The sequence below is a fragment of the Sus scrofa genome, chromosome 14 (assembly GCF_000003025.6).
Source record: "Sus scrofa isolate TJ Tabasco breed Duroc chromosome 14, Sscrofa11.1, whole genome shotgun sequence".
Taxonomy (NCBI): Eukaryota; Metazoa; Chordata; class Mammalia; order Artiodactyla; family Suidae; genus Sus; species Sus scrofa.
In genome coordinates this window covers 57,522,316-57,540,922 of record NC_010456.5, presented here as the reverse complement: position 1 = coordinate 57,540,922, position 18,607 = coordinate 57,522,316, and the positions used below count along the sequence as shown (strand labels likewise).

Genomic DNA, 18,607 nt, shown 5'->3' with positions numbered 1-18,607 from the left:
CACCAGGAAGACAAAAGAAACAAGGGCAAATTGCTGAAAGCTGCCAGCATGGAGCCAAAAGGGCCCCCTGACTGTCCCAGAGAACAGAGAATATCCAGCAGCAAAGGGACAATCCTAGCATGGAGAAATGCTACAACCTATAGCAAAGAAAATGAGCTGCCACGTGACCCACAGCCTCCTGCAAGCCAACCCACCACATAGATATGCCCTCATCAGAGATACAATGCAGAAATGATGCACTTGGAGTTCCCATTGCAGATCGGTGGGTTAAGAACCCGATATAGTCTCTGTGAGGATGCAGATTCAATCCCTGGCCTCACTTTGCAGGTTAAGGATCCGGCATTGCTGCAAGCTGCAGCGTAGGTCACAGATGTGGCTGGGATGTGGCCTTGTTGTGGCTGTGGCATAGGAGTCAGCTGCAGCTCTGATTTGTTCTCTAGCCTGGGAACTTCCATATACCTCGTGTGCAGCCATAAAAAGAAAAAAAGATGTCTTAGAAATACATATTCCTGCCTTGAAGGGAAGCCAACTATTCATTGCCATGTCTTAAAGGTCCCAGTGGAGTAAGCCCATTTTAATCTGTGCTCATCACACAGTTTAGTGTTGGCTGACTCGGCAAACATCAGCAACAAGGCCAAGCAGCCAACAGTTATTCCACAGCTGTCCCACTGTTTGCAAAATCACAGAGGCAAGAAACAAAGAGATATACTGCCCTCTGGGTATCATCCAAACAGAAGCAATGTGGAGTCCTACCTCCGAGAAGCTCACTGTCTTTCTTCTGCTCGGCTGGCTCGTTCCTTTGGCCAGACGCCACCACCTTGGAAGTGTTAATGGATTCTAACAGGGAGACAAATTCCAGGAAGTTGGACTCATTTGGTATTTGCCCTTCCTTGGCCTCTAGGTCAGATTTGGATGTTGGTATCGTTTTCTCTTTGTCGTGAATAATTTCTGCAGAACTCTTGCTTAAGAAGACATCGGTCCCACTGTCTACACTGAGGACACGAGCATGTCTCTTCTCCTGGCTGGTTCTACAGGATGATGGGTCAAGGTGAGCCTGGCCTTCCACTCCCACCTCCGACGCAGAGACTACATGAGGTGTGTGGGGGGGAGTTGTCCCACAGTGGTCTCTTGGGGAAGGGCTGCCATCCTTGGTGGCGATTCCTCCCTCCCCAGATTCATAGCCAGAACACTGATTGGATGATGCCTCCACCATCAGTCTCTCTGGGGTCCTGTCACTTCCACTGCTTTCAGGACACATGCCGCCCCCTCCCTCATCCTCAGACAGCTCGAGGGTGATGACAGGAATTCTCATCTGCTCCACATCTGGAGGACCGGCTGCCCCGAGGGTAGCTGGCTCAGCATCAGACTTAATCCCAGTTCGCTCAGTGCCAATCACCTTCAGGTGGAGCGAGCTTTCCAAGTCCGTCATGGAGGTGGGGGTACTGCTCATGGTGATGACGATCTTAATGGGTTCGTGCAGACTCCGTGGGTCTCCGGGTTGAGAAGTATCTATAAGCGTGACAGCAACCTCGCTATCTGAGTAGTCCATGTCCTGACCCAAGGGTGGCCCCACCTGCTGGCAAATGTCCAGCTGCTCACACCTGGGATTGGCGATGACCGTGTCACACTGTGGGCAGCTACTGCTCAGGCTGTCCTGAAGCGACTTGCTTGGCAACTGTTCCCTTATGGAGCCCTGGGCATAGTTCCCAGGTTCTGGAATCAGGACTGAATTCTCACTCCCCCAAGGGTGGAAGGAAATGTCGGTCTCTAGTAAGTCATACTGAGACAAAGACAGGTGGGGAAACCTCTTCACGGTCTCTTTATCCACCAAGCCACCCTCAGATCTGTGGTGGAAAGGGGGCTGCCCCTTGCCTCTCCTTTCCTTCCCTTTATCATCGATGAGAGTTTCTGCCATGACTGGTCTCATTGGTATTGCTGATGTGGTCGTGGTTTCCAGCACGGAGATTTTCGAAGCAGGTAAGCTTTCCGTTTTGATACCAGGTGAGGTAGATGACACTGGCGCTATGGGTTGGTCATCTGACAGTATGACACCTGAAATAAACAACACACAACAACTTGATTCACACCTAGAGGGGATGAACAATGTTCTGGAGCACGACCTAATGATAAATCTAAAACCAACACCGGCCACCAATGCGATCAGATGCTTATTTCAAAAACATCACCTCTGCTGTGAAATTGGTCTTGAAATCTCTCTATTTAAAAGAACAATTCAGACTTTTAGCTCTTGCTCTTTTGTGGCTCCAGGGGCCAACTGGTATGGTTTAAACAACACTACTGCAGGAAGAAAGGTCCTGGCTCTGCTATTTACCAGCTCCATGACCTCGGCCAAGTTACTTAACCCTTCTAAACCAAGGCAGAGAGGGTCTAAAATATACAAGGCTTTCATGCCAAAGTAGCTTGGATTTCATGCTAAGAATAATACGAACCCAGTGAAAGTTTTTCACTGGAGAGGAGGAAGTACATGATCTGAGTTCAACTTTTAAAGAGAACTCTGTCTACTGCTTGAGTGAGGACTACAGTGAATTCTGGAAGAATGGAAGGAGGGAGACCCGTGAGGGGGCTATTCAGTTGAGAAATAACAGGGTTTTGGTCCAGGGAGGAAGTGAGGGCATGGAGACAAAGAGATACATTTGAGACATGCTTTGGAGTAGAACTAATGGGACTTGCTGATGGATTGAAGCTGGGGGCGGAGGGTGGGGGGCGGTGGCGAGGGAAAGAGCAACCAAGGAAATCTCCTTGACTTTGGAGCTTTGGCAACTGGATGGGCAGTGGTACTGTTTACTGATAGGAAGAAAACCAGAGGAGGTTCAGATGTAGAGCAATCAACTGAGAAATCAGAGGCAATCCATTTGATATGACAATTAGAGCTCTTCTCCAAAAGGAAATCGGTGTAAGCAGATGGATGCAGGAGACAGAGGTCCAGAAGGCAATGTACGCATCGTCATCACACAGGTGGTGTGTAAAGCCAGGTATGAGCTCTCCAAGGGACAGCCAGTATTTCAAAAAGAGAAAGGGCCCAAGACCAAGACCAGGGGTACTCCAGCCTTTAGAGGTCAAATAACAGAGAGGAGTCAACCAGAGGATACTGAGAAGGACAAAAATCAGGAAAATGTGCTATAATGAAAGCCAAGAGAAGAAAAGTTGTTTAACTAAAATGTATTGCATAGAGATGAATGAAGTCATACTATGGCTTATTAATGGGTCTTTTATGAATATGTTAGTATGTCATGTCTCAGTGCCCATTTAACCCTAAGTAAAAATGGTAATAATAAATTTTCCATCTCGAAAACTAAGAAAAACAGTTGGCCTAAAATGACTCCACCAAGACATTGCTTGTCAGTGAAATCGAACCAAATATAGTTAACTGGCTTCTATCTTGGACACTAAATGTAAAAACGTACTATATTATAAGGAAAAATATATATCAAAAAAGATACTATGACAAGATTACATGGTCATGTCAATAAATGCATAAAAAGCATTTGATAAAAGTCATCCAATACTCTTTCATGATAAAAACGTTCAATTTACTGAGATTAGAAGAGAACGCCCTCAACTTGATAGAGGCTAGTTATGAAACACCCAAAGCTAAGATTATACTAAATGGTGACAGACTGAATACTTTTTCCACTAGATCAGAAACAAGGCAATGATATCCACTATTACAACCTGTAATCAATACTGGACTGAAAATTATAGCCAGAGCAATTAGTCAAGGAAAAGAAAAAAAGAATAACTAGATTGAAAAAGCAAAGGATCTCTATTCACAGATGATATCATTTTGTGTATAGAAAATCATAAGGAACCCACTAAAAATATTAGAACTAATAAACATGCAGGAAGTTTGTACAACATAAAAATCAGTGTGCAAAAATCACTTATATTTTTATACACTAGCAGTGAGCAATCTGAAACAAAATTAAGCATACAATTCCAGTCATATTAGCGTCTAAAAGAATAGAATACCGAGGAATAAATTTAACAAAAGATGTGCAAGACTTGTATACTTAGGACCACAAATCATCGTTAAAAAAAAAAAAATTAAAGAAAATTCAAGTAAGTGAAAAGATATCCTATATTCATGGATTAGAAAACTTCATATGGTTAAGATGACAACTCTCCCCAAATATTAATAGGTTCAATACACTCTTTATCAACATTCCAGCTGGCATTTTTTTCTTGCAGAAATTAATAGCTCATTTGGAAATGTAAGGGACCCAGAATAGTCAAAATAAAGTTGGAGGACTCACAGTTCCCAGTTTGAAAACTTATTACACAGCTACAGTAATCAAGATAGTGTGATACTGGCATAATGAGAGATATATGGGTCAAAAGAACAGGAAGACCAGAAATAAACTCTTACATGTATGGTCAACTGATTTTCAACAAAGGTGCCAGGACAAGTTAATGGGAGAAAGAAATAATTTTTTCTACAAACAGTGCTAGGACAACAAACATATACGAAAGAATTATGCTTGACCTCTACCTCACTTCATATACAAAAATTAACTCAAAATGAATCACAGACCTGAATATAAAAGCTAATAAATCTTGACCTTGGATTTGGCAATTGTTTCTTACGTATGACATTAAAAGCCCAAGCAGCAAAAGAAACAATAAAGTAGACTTCACGAAAATGGAAAACATTTGTGTTTCAAAGGACTCTATTAAGACAGTGACAAGATATACACAGAAAAGGAAAAAAATTTGCAAATATATCTGATAAGGCACTTATATCAAAAACATATAAAGAATTCTTACAACTCACCAACAAAAAGACAATCCAATTAAAAGCTGGGCAAAGGTGGGAGTTCCCACTGTGGCTCAGCCAGTTATGTTCATGTGTCCATGATTTGGGTTCTATCCCTGGCCTCACTCAATGGTTTAAGGATCCATCATTGCCGTGAGCTGTGGTGTAGGTTGTAGACATGGCTTGGATCCCACATTGTGGGCTGTGGCATAGGCCGGCAGCTCCAATTCAAGCCCTAGCCTGGGAACTTCCATACGCCACAAGTTTGGCCCTAAAAAGCAGAAGAAGAAGAAGAAAAAAAAAAAACACATCTGGATAAAGGACTTGAAACAGACATTTCTCTAAAGACAATGATGATAATGAAAAATCAGCATCATTAATTATTAGAGAAATGCAAATCAAAATCACGAGATACCATTTTACATCCACTAGAATGGCTAGAACCAAAAACATGGACAATAACACGAGCTGTCAAAGACGCAGGGAAATTGTGACCCTCATATATGGATGGTGGGAGTGTAAAGTGATGCACTTGCTTTCCTGAAAAGCCTGGTAGTTCTTCCAGTGGTTAACTGTGTTTAACCATTTGCCAGGTCATTACTAAAGGACCTGGTCATTCCATTCCTAGATATACACCCAAGAGAATGAAAACAAGTCCACAGAAAAACGTGAACGTGAATATTTGTTGCAACATCATTCACAATATTCAAAAAGTTCAAACAATCCCAATGTTCATCAACTGATAGATGGATAAATAAAACGCGGTATATCTATTTACAGAATATCATTTGGAAATAAAAAGAAATGAAGTTCTGACACAAGCTACAACATAGATGAACTCTGAAAACATTCCACCAGTCACAAAAGACCACCTATGATATGACTCATTTATATGAAATGTCCAGAATAGGCAAATCTATAGAGACAGAAAGTGCTTTAGTGGTTGCCTAGAGGAGATCTGAGATTGAGGAGTGATGGCTAAGTGGTGCGGGCTCTCTTTTCAAGGTAACGAAAATATTCTAAAATTGGTTGCTTCAACATATATACAACTCTGTGAATACATTTAAAAAAAAACACTGAATTATACACTTTAAATGGGTGATTCCATGGATCTGAATTATATCTCAATAGAGCTGTTAAAGAACAAAGCCATTGTGCTTTTAACAACAAGAAAAACTGGATGTGGGATGGGGTATTATGAGGTTGGTTGAAGAAAAAAAAGTTGCTTTAGTGCAGTGCTGGTGAATAAAAGACCAAAGAAGTCAGGCATGAGTCTAAATGCCCCAAACATTTTACTTGTATTGACTCAGAATGAAATGATCTTTGCCAAACCCTGCAATCCCTAACGCGAGGAAGGAGGGAAGAAACTTTCAATTGGAATGATTAAATTAAAAGGCCAGAACAGACACTGAAAGGTAAAATAAGGGTATTAATAGCAACCACGCACCTGATCTGGAAGAATATGTATATAGTTTAACATAAGGGAAAATGTGTGTTTAAAAACAGACAAGAGGAGTTCCCGTCGTGGCTCAGTAGCAACGAATCTGATTAGCATCCATGAGGATGCAGTTTCAATCCTTGCCCTTGCTCAGCGGATTAAGGATCCTGCGTGGCCGTGAGCTGCAGTATAGGTCGCAGATGTGGCTTGGAGCCGGCGTTGCTGTGCTGTAGTGTAGGCTGGCGGCTACAGCTCCAATTGGACCCCAAGCCTGGGAATCTCCATATACTGAGGGTACGGCCCTAAAAAGACAAAAATAAATAAATAAATAAAAACAGACAAGATTACAATGTTATGAAGCTTCGTGTGTGATTAAAGTATCTGAGACCTAACTAATGCACATTTTATTTCACTAGTAACATAGAAAAAAGAATTCGGATAATCCTTGATATATTAATAGCATGGAATTTAGCTGAGTCATTAAAAAAAAAATTCATTGTAGGTTTTCAGGACCATGCTGCTAATTTCAGCTGTTTTCCAGAAAATAAGATTTTACAAAATTTTCAAAATTTAAATAAAGGATAAAATTCTCTTTGAAGTAGTACTGAAAAAAAAAAAAATAGAATTGCAGAGAAAGGAAGGGCTTAATTCAGGCCTCCAAAAGTTCTTTTCTTAGTTTTCTGAAAGCCATCAACAGACAATAAAATGAAATCTTAGTAAAAAGATAAAGCAAAAATATGGGGGTGAGGGTTTAAAAGAAAACTCCCAGAAACAAAATTTGTCACTTGAGAGAAAAGCAGATACACAGAATGTAATGTCATTTCCTCTGCCATTTTTCAGTGTAATCAATATAATAAAAGGACTGTGTCACTAGTGAATTTATCCTATTTTATATCTGCTAATATGAGCCATATGAACTGAGGTGCAGACTGAAGAAAGGACAGTGACATATGATCAATATCACGATCTGAACATAGACCCAAAATACAAATTCAGATAAGAAATAATTAAAGCGTTAAAAAAAGAAAGTAAAATATAACTATACAATCTGAGGTCTGGCTAATTCTGAATGAAGTCACTGGCATTCTGCTTTATAAAAATTATTTTTCTCTTCTCTGAGGATAATGCTGTGATAAAATATTAAACAAGAAGAATAAACACTCTACCTTTGAGATCTTCCACTGTTTCTTGTGCTGGCAACTCCTAAATAAATGCAAGAACAAAAATCAATATGACAGCTCCCTGCCCACTTCCAGGCAGTCAACAGACACTGAGCAGCAGCTACCGCTTTTTTTCTTTTTTCTTTTTGGCTGCGCTTTCAGCCCAGGCCAGCAATTATACCCACACCACACAGCAGGGACCCTTGCCACAGCAAGGGTGACAACCCTGGATCCTCAACCCACTGAGCTACCCGGGAACTCCAGCCACTGTTTTTCTAAATGGCATGCAGGGAAGAGACAATACAGGGTCCACAAATAAAATCAGAAGCAAAGACCAACACAAAAATATAGACCTAAGTATAGACATTCAACCCAGACCACTGTGCTGTGATAAAAGGGAGTTTGGAAAATAAGAAAGTAAAGAAAAGAAGTCCTGTGCTATTTTATACTATAAGGAATAGAGCCCAAGAAAGTGAATCCAGGAAAAAAAAGGGGATCTACTGACTTTCCAATAGCTAAGTGTGATTTAATACGGACTGCTGCAGGGGATTCCAGGGGCAGGCACTGCAAATATGAGAGTGAGATGAACGGCAGGGAGGGGGAAGTGAAGGTTCTTATCGGTGCTTCTGGCCAGGCTGGAGCCCTCCCACCACACGCCCTAGTGGGCGGAGGCAGAGGGGCCGGTGGGTGTGCTTGGAGCACGTGATTGATTTATCCTGTGGTCCAAGCGCCCCCCTCAGGTCATTCCCAAGCGAGGCCAGTATTTACCAGCAACACACGTAAACTACAATCGTGCAACATGAGGGTGACACAGAAAACCAGGGCACTAACCAGGAGCCCAGAAGAGTGATGAGAGGTTATACTCTGTCCTCTGGAGCTGCCGTGGAGCGGAGGCGTGGAGAGGGGTGGCCCGGCCTCTTCCTTTTTGCTGTTGTTAATCTGCCCATTATTGCTAATCCAACAGGAAAAACACAGGGGCAGTGTTACCGGATAGAACAATGGGTTTTTTATGCCTTAGTTCCCAAACGATTTTTCCTCCTCGATTCCACTTTGTCAAATTCACCGTACACAAAGTTTTAAGAGCTAATAAACATTCCTTTAAAATAAGACATGCTCTCTTAAGGAACCCAAAGAAATGAGGGCAAGAATAGTGAGGAATGCTCACTTGAGAATAACTTTTAATAATTTTAAAGTTCTATGCTATGTATTACTTTTATATTAACAAACCCAAATATTCTTTCTGAAAATACTCTAGCCTGCCCTAAGCATTTAAATGATGAGATAAAAATACTGAAGTAAAATACTTTGCTAGGCTAAGCCTAATGCAAGGGAATTCCAGAGCATGGTATAAGGTATAAGGTCATATTAAATTGTCAGTTAAACATCTGGAGTATCAACATTTTTATGCCTAAGTGTATGCTTAAATAAAGGAAAACATATTTGTGTCTGCCTATCCTGGCATATTTTCATAAACAACTAATAAATGATAAAAATTACTTTCATCAACATTAAAACCTTAAATTGTGAGCTGAGACATTAATTAGAAATGTTACCTTGGATTTTTGTCATTAGTTATGCGGTCAGTGTTGGCCTCTTTGTCTTTATTTGCCTTTTCTTTCTTTCGGGAGGGCTTTTGCTGGATCACCTCTCCTTTATCAAACATGAGGTGTAGGCGATAACTGACCCATTTGATTATTGTGAAAAATATTGTCACGGAACTGCAGTAAAAAAATACGGTGATGGCATTTGGAGGGAAAGCCTAGAGAAGAGAAAAGAAAGAAAAAGATCCATTTGCTTATAGGATCATCTTTTGTCTGAAAGCTGAAAGCATCTTTAAACTATTTATTGAGCATGAATTGTTGTAAATGAATTTATTGAGCATGATTGCAAAGTTTTACTTTTCGTAACTTTTTCTGTTTGTAATACCTGAGGAGAAAGAGCCACTGCCTTTCTCTCTCTTTCCTTTTTTTTTTTTTTTTTTGGTTTTTAGGGCTGCAGGTGCAGCATGTGGAAGTTCTTAGGCTAGGGGTTGAACTGGAGCTACAGCTGCTGGCCTACACCACAGCCACAGCAACGCCAGATCCGAGCTTCGTCTGCAACCTACACTACAGCTTACATCATGCCAGATCCTTAACCCACTAAGTGAGACCAGGGATCAAACCCACATCCTCATGGATACTAGTAGGGTTTGTTTCCACTGAGCCACAACGGGAACTCCCCTTTTCCTCTTTTTTGAAAGTCTTCTTTCTCGGGTTCTGGTACGAGTTGCAATGAGATGAACATTTGATTTGCAGACAGGAGCCCCACAGAACAAAAGGTATATTAGTTTATAGTGAGCCTCCCCATTTTCTCCCAGCCTCATCTGGACTTCCCAGGCATCTGGTCTTCAAGGGCCAGAGGAAGGCCTTTGAGATGCTGTTTTCTTCAATAAAACACCAACAGCCTTGCAGAGAACAAAGGGAAGGAGAAAGGTCAGTGTAACACCCCATCCTTTCCTCCATGATTTCCCACTGGGTTCACATCACCAGGCCCTGGATTTCCCCAGCCTGGCTATGGGCTGGAGGCAAAGGCCAGCAGAGGGTGTGGTGCTTCTAAAAGGCAGAGGGATATATCCACCAGTGACAAAGGATCTTCACACAGAGGTCATGGTGAAGGTCAGCTCAAGTCTGTCCAACCCCCTCAAGAAACAAAAAAGAATCACTGGCATCCATGTAGTTGTTCCACTCTGTAGGACGCCCCCACATCCCCTCCTATTTCCCATCTCCCATCTAGACCATGAACTACTGCAGGTTCTGTGGCCTTTCCTAAATGAAATTATCTTCTGGGATAGAAGTGAAACCCGGAGTGTCCCGAGATGATTTTTTTTTTTTTTTTTTTTTTGCTTTTTAGGGCCCCACCCGTGGCATATGGAGGTTCCCAGGCTAGGGGTCCAATCAGAGCTACAGCTGCCAGCCTACACCACAGCCACAGCAACATGGGATCCAAGCTGCATCTGTGATCTACTGAGCAGAGGCCAGGGATCAAACCCACAACTTCATGATTCCTAGTCAGATTCATTTCTGCTGAGCCACAGTGGGAACTCCCCCAAGATGATATTAAGGACAGCCTCAATAGTGAGATCCAGGGAATTCTTGTTGTGGTGCAGTGGTAACAAACCCGACTAGCATCCATGAGGAGTCAGGTCCCTGGCCTCGCTCAGTGGGTTAAGGTCCCGTGTTGCCATGAGCTGTGTGGTGTAGGTCGCAGATGAGGCTCAGATCTGGTGTTGCTGTGGCTGTGCTGTAGCCTGGCAGCTGCAGCTCCAATTTGACCCCTAGCCTAGGAACCTCAACATGCTGTGGGTCGGGCCCTTAAAAGACAAAAAAAAAAAAAAAAAAAAAAAAAAAAAAAAACAACAATAAGCAAGGAACACCCACAGTAAAAGCTAAAGTGAAGAATTTTCACAATCATTGCCTTGTTTTCATTTCACAGGAAAAAAGTCCACAAATATATATGAACTCATAAATCAGTGAATGAAGGAATGATTAAGTAAGATAACATCAGAGGGACAGATAATGTATCAAGTCAGTTCCCCTCCTTGAAAGCAGATAAGTTTCTCATTTGTGCACATACCTCCTTGTGAGAAGCTATGGAGAGCAATGGAGAGACAATTTGAAAAGAGAGAGTGACAGGGACCATTGAGAACCCCCATCACATTTTCTTACCATCTCTGTGTATTTAGCTCTAAAAAATGTAGGCTAAAACTAAAGAGTGAGTTTAAAGAACTGATAAAGAAGAAGTAAAACCCAGCAAATGCTAAACCCAACATGACGCTGCTAAGTGAAATAAGTCAGACAGATAAAGACAAATACTGTATGACCTCACGTATATGAAATTAAAGTATAGGTAAGACATAAAGTTATAGTCATTCAAAAGCAAAAACACTAAACTCATAGAAAAAGAGATCAGATTTGTGGTTATGAGAGGTGGCGCCTGAGGAGAGGGGAAAGGAAGTTGGTCAAAAGGTATAAACATATGAGATTAACAAGTACTAGAGGTAGTTCCCTGGTGGCCTGGTGATTAAGGATCTGGCATTGTCACTGCTGTGGCTTGGGGCACTGCTGTGGTGTAGGTTCCATCCCTGGCTGGGAACTCCCCTATGCCACAGGTGGGGCCAAAATAATTTTTTTACAATACTAAGGATGTAATGTACGTGATGACTATAAGTTAACACTGCTGTATAATATACAGGAAAATTGTTAATGGAGTAAATCCTAAGAGTTCTCATCAAAAGAATTTTTTTGGAGTTCCCATCATGGTGCGGTGGTTAACGAATATGACTTGGAACCATGAGGTTACAGGTTCCGTCCCTGGCCTTGCTCAGTGGGTTAAGGATCTGGCATTGCCCTGAGCTGTGGTGTAGGTTGCAGACGTGGCTCGGATCCCGTGTTGCTGTGGTTCTGGTGTAGGCCGGTGGCTACAGCTCCAATTTGACCCCTAGCCTGGGAACCTCCATGTGCCAAGGGAGAGGCCCTAGAAAAGACAAAAAAAAAAAAAAAGAATTTTTGTTCTTTCCTTTTATTGTATCTGTATGAGATGATGGGTGTTAATTAGACCTACATTTAACTGTGATAATCATTTCACAATACATGTAAATCAAACCATCAGGATGTACACCTTGAACTTATAATGTGCTTCAATTACTTCTCAATAAAACTGGGATGATAAAGAAGGCAGATGAAAAAAGTTTTTAATGAACAATAAAACCCAGCAAATATCTATGACCACAGATTAGCAAACAGTCATAATCAAATTATTCAAAAGCAGAGTTATAATGTAGCTTGGACTTCACAGTGTTCCAACCAGCGGAGGTAGCAGAGAAAGATGGAGCTCACTAAATAGTCCATGTGCACCCTACATTTCTCAGCCTCCTTTGCAGACAGGCTGTGGCCATGTGCTTACTTGTGGCCAATGGGCGATGAGCAGTAGTGGCCAGTGTCACATCTAAGCCTAAATAATTATGAGCTAAGTGCCTCCTCTGAGCCCCTCCCCTCCTCTTTAGTTGAGATTCTCAGAGGCCATGTTTTCTAGATCCTTCTACAAGATAATAGCATTTCCATCAGCCTGGGATGCTTGGTGACTCTAGAACAAGACCCTTATGGACCCAAGATGGTTACGCAATAGGAGTGAGAAGTAAACCTTTGATTCGTTAAACCACTGAGATTTGGGGTGGGGCAGCTAGCATGGCTTAACCTAACTAGTACTGGCAGTTCCATTTTCATGGGGAAGCTTACATTCAAACTAGATTAGAAACAAAAAAAATCTAAGGCATTGGGAAGAGAATGCCACGGTGAGAGAGAAAAATTAAACGTGGATAGTGGGGAAATTCATTTGGGAAGAAATTGACATGATATTAGGCAGAAGAGATATTCCTTTTCAGCTTATTCTCATAAGTATGGACTGACTATAGCATAAGTTTAGTGATGTTGACATTAAGAGAAGGCAGGAAGTTAGAATTTTTCTTCTTTTTACAGCTGTACCTGCAACACATGGAAGTTCCTGGGCTAAGGGTCGAATTGGAGTTGCCGCTGCAGGACTACCTCACAGCCACAGCAGTGCCAGATCCAAGCCAAATCTGCGACCAGTGCCACAGATTGCAGCAATGCCAGATCCTTAACCCACTGAGTGAGGCCAGAAATTGAACCTGCATCCTCACAGAGACAACATCAGGTCCTTTACCCACTGAACCACAATGGGAACTCTAAGAAGTTAGAATTTGAAGTTAACATGAGCATTAGTAACTAGTTTGCAACCCAAGGGAAAACAGGCCCTGTCTCATCCTCTATGAAGGACCATTTGGCATTTGGTCACATCCCCCCAAAGCCCCTATACCTCCCCAGACCATAGTAAGAGACAGACATTTTACTGCCAACTTCCTTGGAGAGAAGAGAAGTTTCAGCATGTGACACACGGCACCTCATTCCTCCCCAAATCTGCTCTCATGATTCCTTTCAAAACCTCTCCTTTCAGCACACCCTCCAAATGGAATACAGCATCCTCCCAAATACCTCCTTTTTATGCCATATAAGTAAGCTCTGCTCAGGCCGCACCAATTCTACATCAGGAACATCCCTGAAAATGACTTTTTTTTTTAATTAATGAAGTAGAATTGATGTACAATGTTGTGTTAATTTCTGCTGTATAGCAAAGTGATTCAGATATGTGTGTGTGTGTGTGTGTGTATACACACATTCTTTTTTAATATTCTTTTCCTTTATAGTTTATCATAGGGCATTGAAGAGAGTTCCCTGTGCTGTGGAGTAGGACCTTGTTGTTTATCCCCTCCTCCGTGCATAATAGGTTCCATCTATGAACCCCAACCTCCCACTCCACCCCTCTCTCAAGCCCCTCCCCGGTGGCAACCATAAGTCCATTCTCTATGTCTGTGAGTCTCTTTCTGTTTTGTAGATACGTTTATTTGTGCCATATTTTAGATTCCATGTATAAGTGATCTCATATGGTCTTTGTCTCTCTCTGTATGACTTACTTCACTTAGTTTAATAATCTCTAGATCCATCCATGTTACTGCAAATGGCTTTATTTCATTCTTTGTATGGCAGAGTAGTATTCCATTGCATATTTGTATCACATCTTCTTTACCCAGTCATCTGTCAATGGACACTTAGGTTGTTTCCATGTTGAAAATTACTTTCAAGGCTATTTTACTGCTGACCTCATTAAGTTTAGTCAACAAAAGGTCTCCAGCTTGATTTCCTCTTCTATGAGTATGAAAGCAGGGAGAGGAGAAGGGTTTAGGAAGGAATCTGCCATGAATGAGCAGTTTTAAATGTGTTTAATTCCTATCACAGATTTTTTCCCCTGATATAAGGTATATTCAGATTTTGAATACCAGTTTACTTAGGTAAATCGTAATTTTTTTCTTGTCTCCATGAATTCAGGTCAAGGACTCCCAGAGCCAAGTATGAGAGAGAGCATGCTACCATATATGAACCCACCTAATGGACACAGTGCCCCTAGAAGTAGGTCAATCTTTCAAATACATCAAATTTAAAAATGATGAGGTGGGTGGAATCTAGAAATCTGACTCATCCTCAAAAGACAGCCCTAACTGTGCTTCTATCTTGCAAAGTAAGATGAACAAAAAGGAAACCATAATGCTTTCTCCTCTCAGGCCTGCTAGTTGGCTTCCCATGAGTCTGCTAGTTGGCTTTCCATGAGTCTCTTTCTTATTACTTCTGCTCTAATTTCTTTGAGCTCCTGGACTTCTGGTTTTGTGTGCAGCTTTAATGAAGGGACTCCTGGATAGAAAAGTGGCAGGTAAATGTTTGGATAATCAAGATAGTTCTCCAAGGAACAACAAGATGGAAAAATAGCTAAAGCTTGGAGAGTAGACATGAGGCAGAGTCATTAAATTGAGTATCCTCGTGGGCTTTAAATGCTTTGAAAACAACTCAAGAAGCTGGAACCTGCAATTATCTAATTATCTCTTCTCACAAAGAATACTGAGTGCATAGCTTAGTCAATGAATGTTTAGTATCATCAAGAAATCTTGGATTCCTGTTACCTTTTTGATTTCAGATGGCCATTGTAAGAGTTAACATTTTAGTTACATCTTTAATGTACACTCGGATAAACAGAAAGAATCAATCAGTAAGCTCATTAAAAGCAAAGTGATGTCAGCCTCAATCTTTGATCATCTCAACCATAAATCTGTACTGATACTGAATTTGAATATTATTGAATATAATGTCATGCATTTCCTAGTAGAAAGAAATGCTATTTAGAATTTAAAATGAGGCTCTGATAATGTGAATGTTTATATAATATAAACTATACTTGATCATTGCTGGATTTGATATATAAATCTAAACCTATATATTCTCTTTCATAAGGAATTTTATAAAGACTTTTATCTTGGCAGAGCCATTAAGTGATGACTGGAAGATCTAAGTTCATAATCAACAAGTCCCCTGGCTCCTCATGTTTTTAGGTGCCTTCAATCCCCCTACGATAATGAAATGTTTATTGTCATGAAATTTAAAATGGGTTTAAATTGATATTTAAATTTAATAAATTATAATGTGTCATTTCTTAATTTTTAAGCAATAGTCTTCAAAATCTTTAAACAAAAGATTAAATTCAGTCAGTAATTATGCCCTTTAAAAGGAACAGTGGGGCAAAAATGAGTTGACTTATTAAACTTTTCCTTATACATTCTTCCTCCCAAATCTGCAGAAACTCCAAAGGCATTGCTAAAAGAAACATTTAAGGAGTTCCCGTTGTGGCACAGTCGAAATGAATCTGACTAAGAACCATGAGGTTTCAGGTTCAATCCCTGGCCTCGATGCTCTGTAGGTTAAGGATCTGGCATTGCCCTGAGCTGTGGTGTACGTCGCAGACATGGCTTGGATCTGGTGTTGCTGTGGCTCTGGCATAGGCCGGCAGCTACAGTTCTGATTAGACCCTTAGCCTGGGACCCTCCATATGCCATGGGTGCAGCCCTAAAAAAGACAAAAGACACTAAAAAAGAAACATTTGGAGTTCCCGTCGTGGTGCAGTGGTTAACGAATCCGACTAGGAACCATGAGGTTGCGGGTTCGGTCCCTGCCCTTGCTCAGTGGGTTAACGATCCGGCGTTGCCGTGAGCTGTGGTGTAGGTTGCAGACGCAGCTCGGATCCTGCGTTGCTGTGGCTCTGGCGTAGGCCGGTGGCTACAGCTCTGATTCAACCCCTAGCCTGGGAACCTCCATATGCCGCGGGAGTGGCCCAAGAAATAACAACAACAAAAGACAAAAAGACAAAAAAAAAAAAAAGAAAGAAACATTTGAAACCATCAGGATCATTGGCAGGGCTGTTGGCATAAATGAATGTTAGAAGGTACCTACTTGGAGAGGTTGCTCTGTTTTTTAAACTTTAAAAAGTGATTGGAAACTATATAGCACTTCCTCAAAAAATTAAAAATAAAATAACCGTATGATCTAGCAATTCTACTTCAATCCAAAAGAACTGAGAGCAGGCTCTTGAAGAGATATTTGTACACCCATTCTCACAGAAGTATTATTCACAATTGCCAAGAGGCAAAAGCAGCCCACATATCTATCAATGGAAGAATGGAGAAACAAATGTGACATATGTTTATATAATAAAATATTATTCAATCTGAAAAGGGAAGGGAATTTTGACACATGCTACAACACAGATGAATATTGAAGACATCATGCTAAGTGAAATAAGCCAGTCACAAAAAGACAGATACTGTGTTACTACAGTTACATGAAGCTTCTGGAGTAACCAAATGCATGGAAAGAGAAACTAGTATGAGGACTACCAGTAACTGGGGACAGGGCAGCGGGGCCGGGGACAGGGGCAGGGGGCTGGGGGTGGAATGGGGACCTGCTGTTTAATGAATACAGAGTTTCAGTTTTGCAAAATAAAAACATACTTAACTCGGAGTTCCCATCCTGGCTTAGTGGTTAATAAATCCAACCAGGAACCATGTGGTTGCAGTTTCAATCCCTGGCCTCACTCAGTGGGTTAAGGATCTGGTGTTGCCATGAGCTGTGGTGTAGGTTGAAGACGTGGATCGGATCCCAAGTTGCTATAGCTGTGGCGTAGGCTAGTGGCTACAGCTCCGATTAGACCCCTAGCCTGGGAACCTCCATATGCCTTGGGTACAGCCCTAGAAAAGACAAAAAAAAAAAAAAAAAAAAAACTTAACTCTACTAGAACTACACATTCAAAAATGATTAAGACGTTAAATTTTAAGTTATGTACATTTTACCACAATTTTTTAAAATAATTATTATTTTTATACCACTTTAGATGATATATGGCACTTTCCAACTGAGAAACATAAACAACCAAATCACATTGGGTTCCTCTGCCTGAAAATGGAGTTTAAAGAGTACCAGTTCAGGGAACTCCCATTGTGGTGCAGCAGAAACGAATCCAACTAGTATCCATGAGTTTGTGGGTTTGATCTCTGGCATCACTCAGTGGGCTGGGGATCTGGCATTGCTGTGAGTTATGGTGTAAGCTGCAGACACAGCTCAGAGCCCATGCTGCTGTGGCTGTGGTGTAGGTTGGCAGCTGCAGCTCTGATTCGATCCCTAGCCTGGGAACTTCCATATGTTGTGGGCGTGGCCCTAAAAAGCAAATAAAAAGATAAAATAGGAGTTCCCATTGTGGCACAGTGGAAACGAACCCAACTAGGAACCATGAGGTTGTGGGTTCAATCCCTGGCCTCACTCAGTGGGTTAAGGATCTGGCGTTGCCATGAGCTGTGGTATAGGCTGGCAGAAACAGCTCCAATTAGACCTGGGAACCTCCATATGCCACAAGTGCGACCCTCAATAGACAAAAAAAAAAAAAAAGATAAAATAAAAATAAAATAAATAAATAAAAACAAAAAGGGTATCAGTTCATCAAGGGTCTGCTGATTCTCCAAGACTAACTCTCAAGATCAAGGTGTATCTGGAGTTTCCTGGTGACCTACTAGTTAAGGATCTGGCATTGTCACTGCTGTGGCATGGGTTCAGTCCCTGGCCTGGGAACTGTCCCATGCAGGAATAATCCTGGAAGAAACTAGTATTGAACCTGAGCACTGAAAGATGAACTAGAGTCAATGTGGAAGGCAATTGTTAACAGTGTGCAAAAATTATGAAGTGGCCTCAGAGGATGCAGTGTCTGCCCCACTGAGAGGGAGGAGGAATGCAGTAGAAGAGGCTGGAGAGATGGGAGGTGTGGAGGACAGGCTGCTGCTGGGCCCTTTTAGTTCCCCCTCCATCCCTGCTGGGGGCCCGCAAGTGGTTTGCTTGTTATCTCCCCACCTCTGCTCTATAGTTTTCAGGATAGTCCCTCTCAAGCACAATTTTAATCACATCACTGCCCTAAGCAAATGTCTACATTTAACTCTCTCCAGTAGTTGTTTTCTTTTTTCTTTTACAGCTACACCTGAGGCATATGGACGTTCCTGGGCTAGGGGTCGAATTGGAGCTGCAGCTGAGGCCTACACCACAGTCACAGCAACACCAGATCCAATATGCATCTGCAACCTATGCCACAGCTTGCAACAATGCCAGATCCTTAACCCACTGATCAAACCCACATCCTCAGAGACAATGTCAGGTCCCTAACCCCCTAAGCCACAACGAGAACTCTAGCACTTCTTATATTAAACCTTTTCTGCTAAAGCCCTTCAGAGCCCCCAGACTCTTGATCACTGATTCACAATAC

General features: G+C 41.6%; 1 protein-coding gene across 1 annotated transcript in view; it reads right to left on the bottom strand.

Annotated features, from left to right (window-relative positions):
* Positions 1-18,607, bottom strand: part of PCNX2 (pecanex homolog 2 (Drosophila)) — a 294,055-nt gene that overhangs the window by 258,938 nt on the left and 16,510 nt on the right. Inside the window, 4 exon segments of the mRNA XM_021074292.1 lie at positions 754-2,052; positions 7,379-7,415; positions 8,204-8,324; positions 8,926-9,131. Of these exon segments, the coding sequence (XP_020929951.1) occupies positions 754-2,052; positions 7,379-7,415; positions 8,204-8,324; positions 8,926-9,131 (1,663 nt within the window).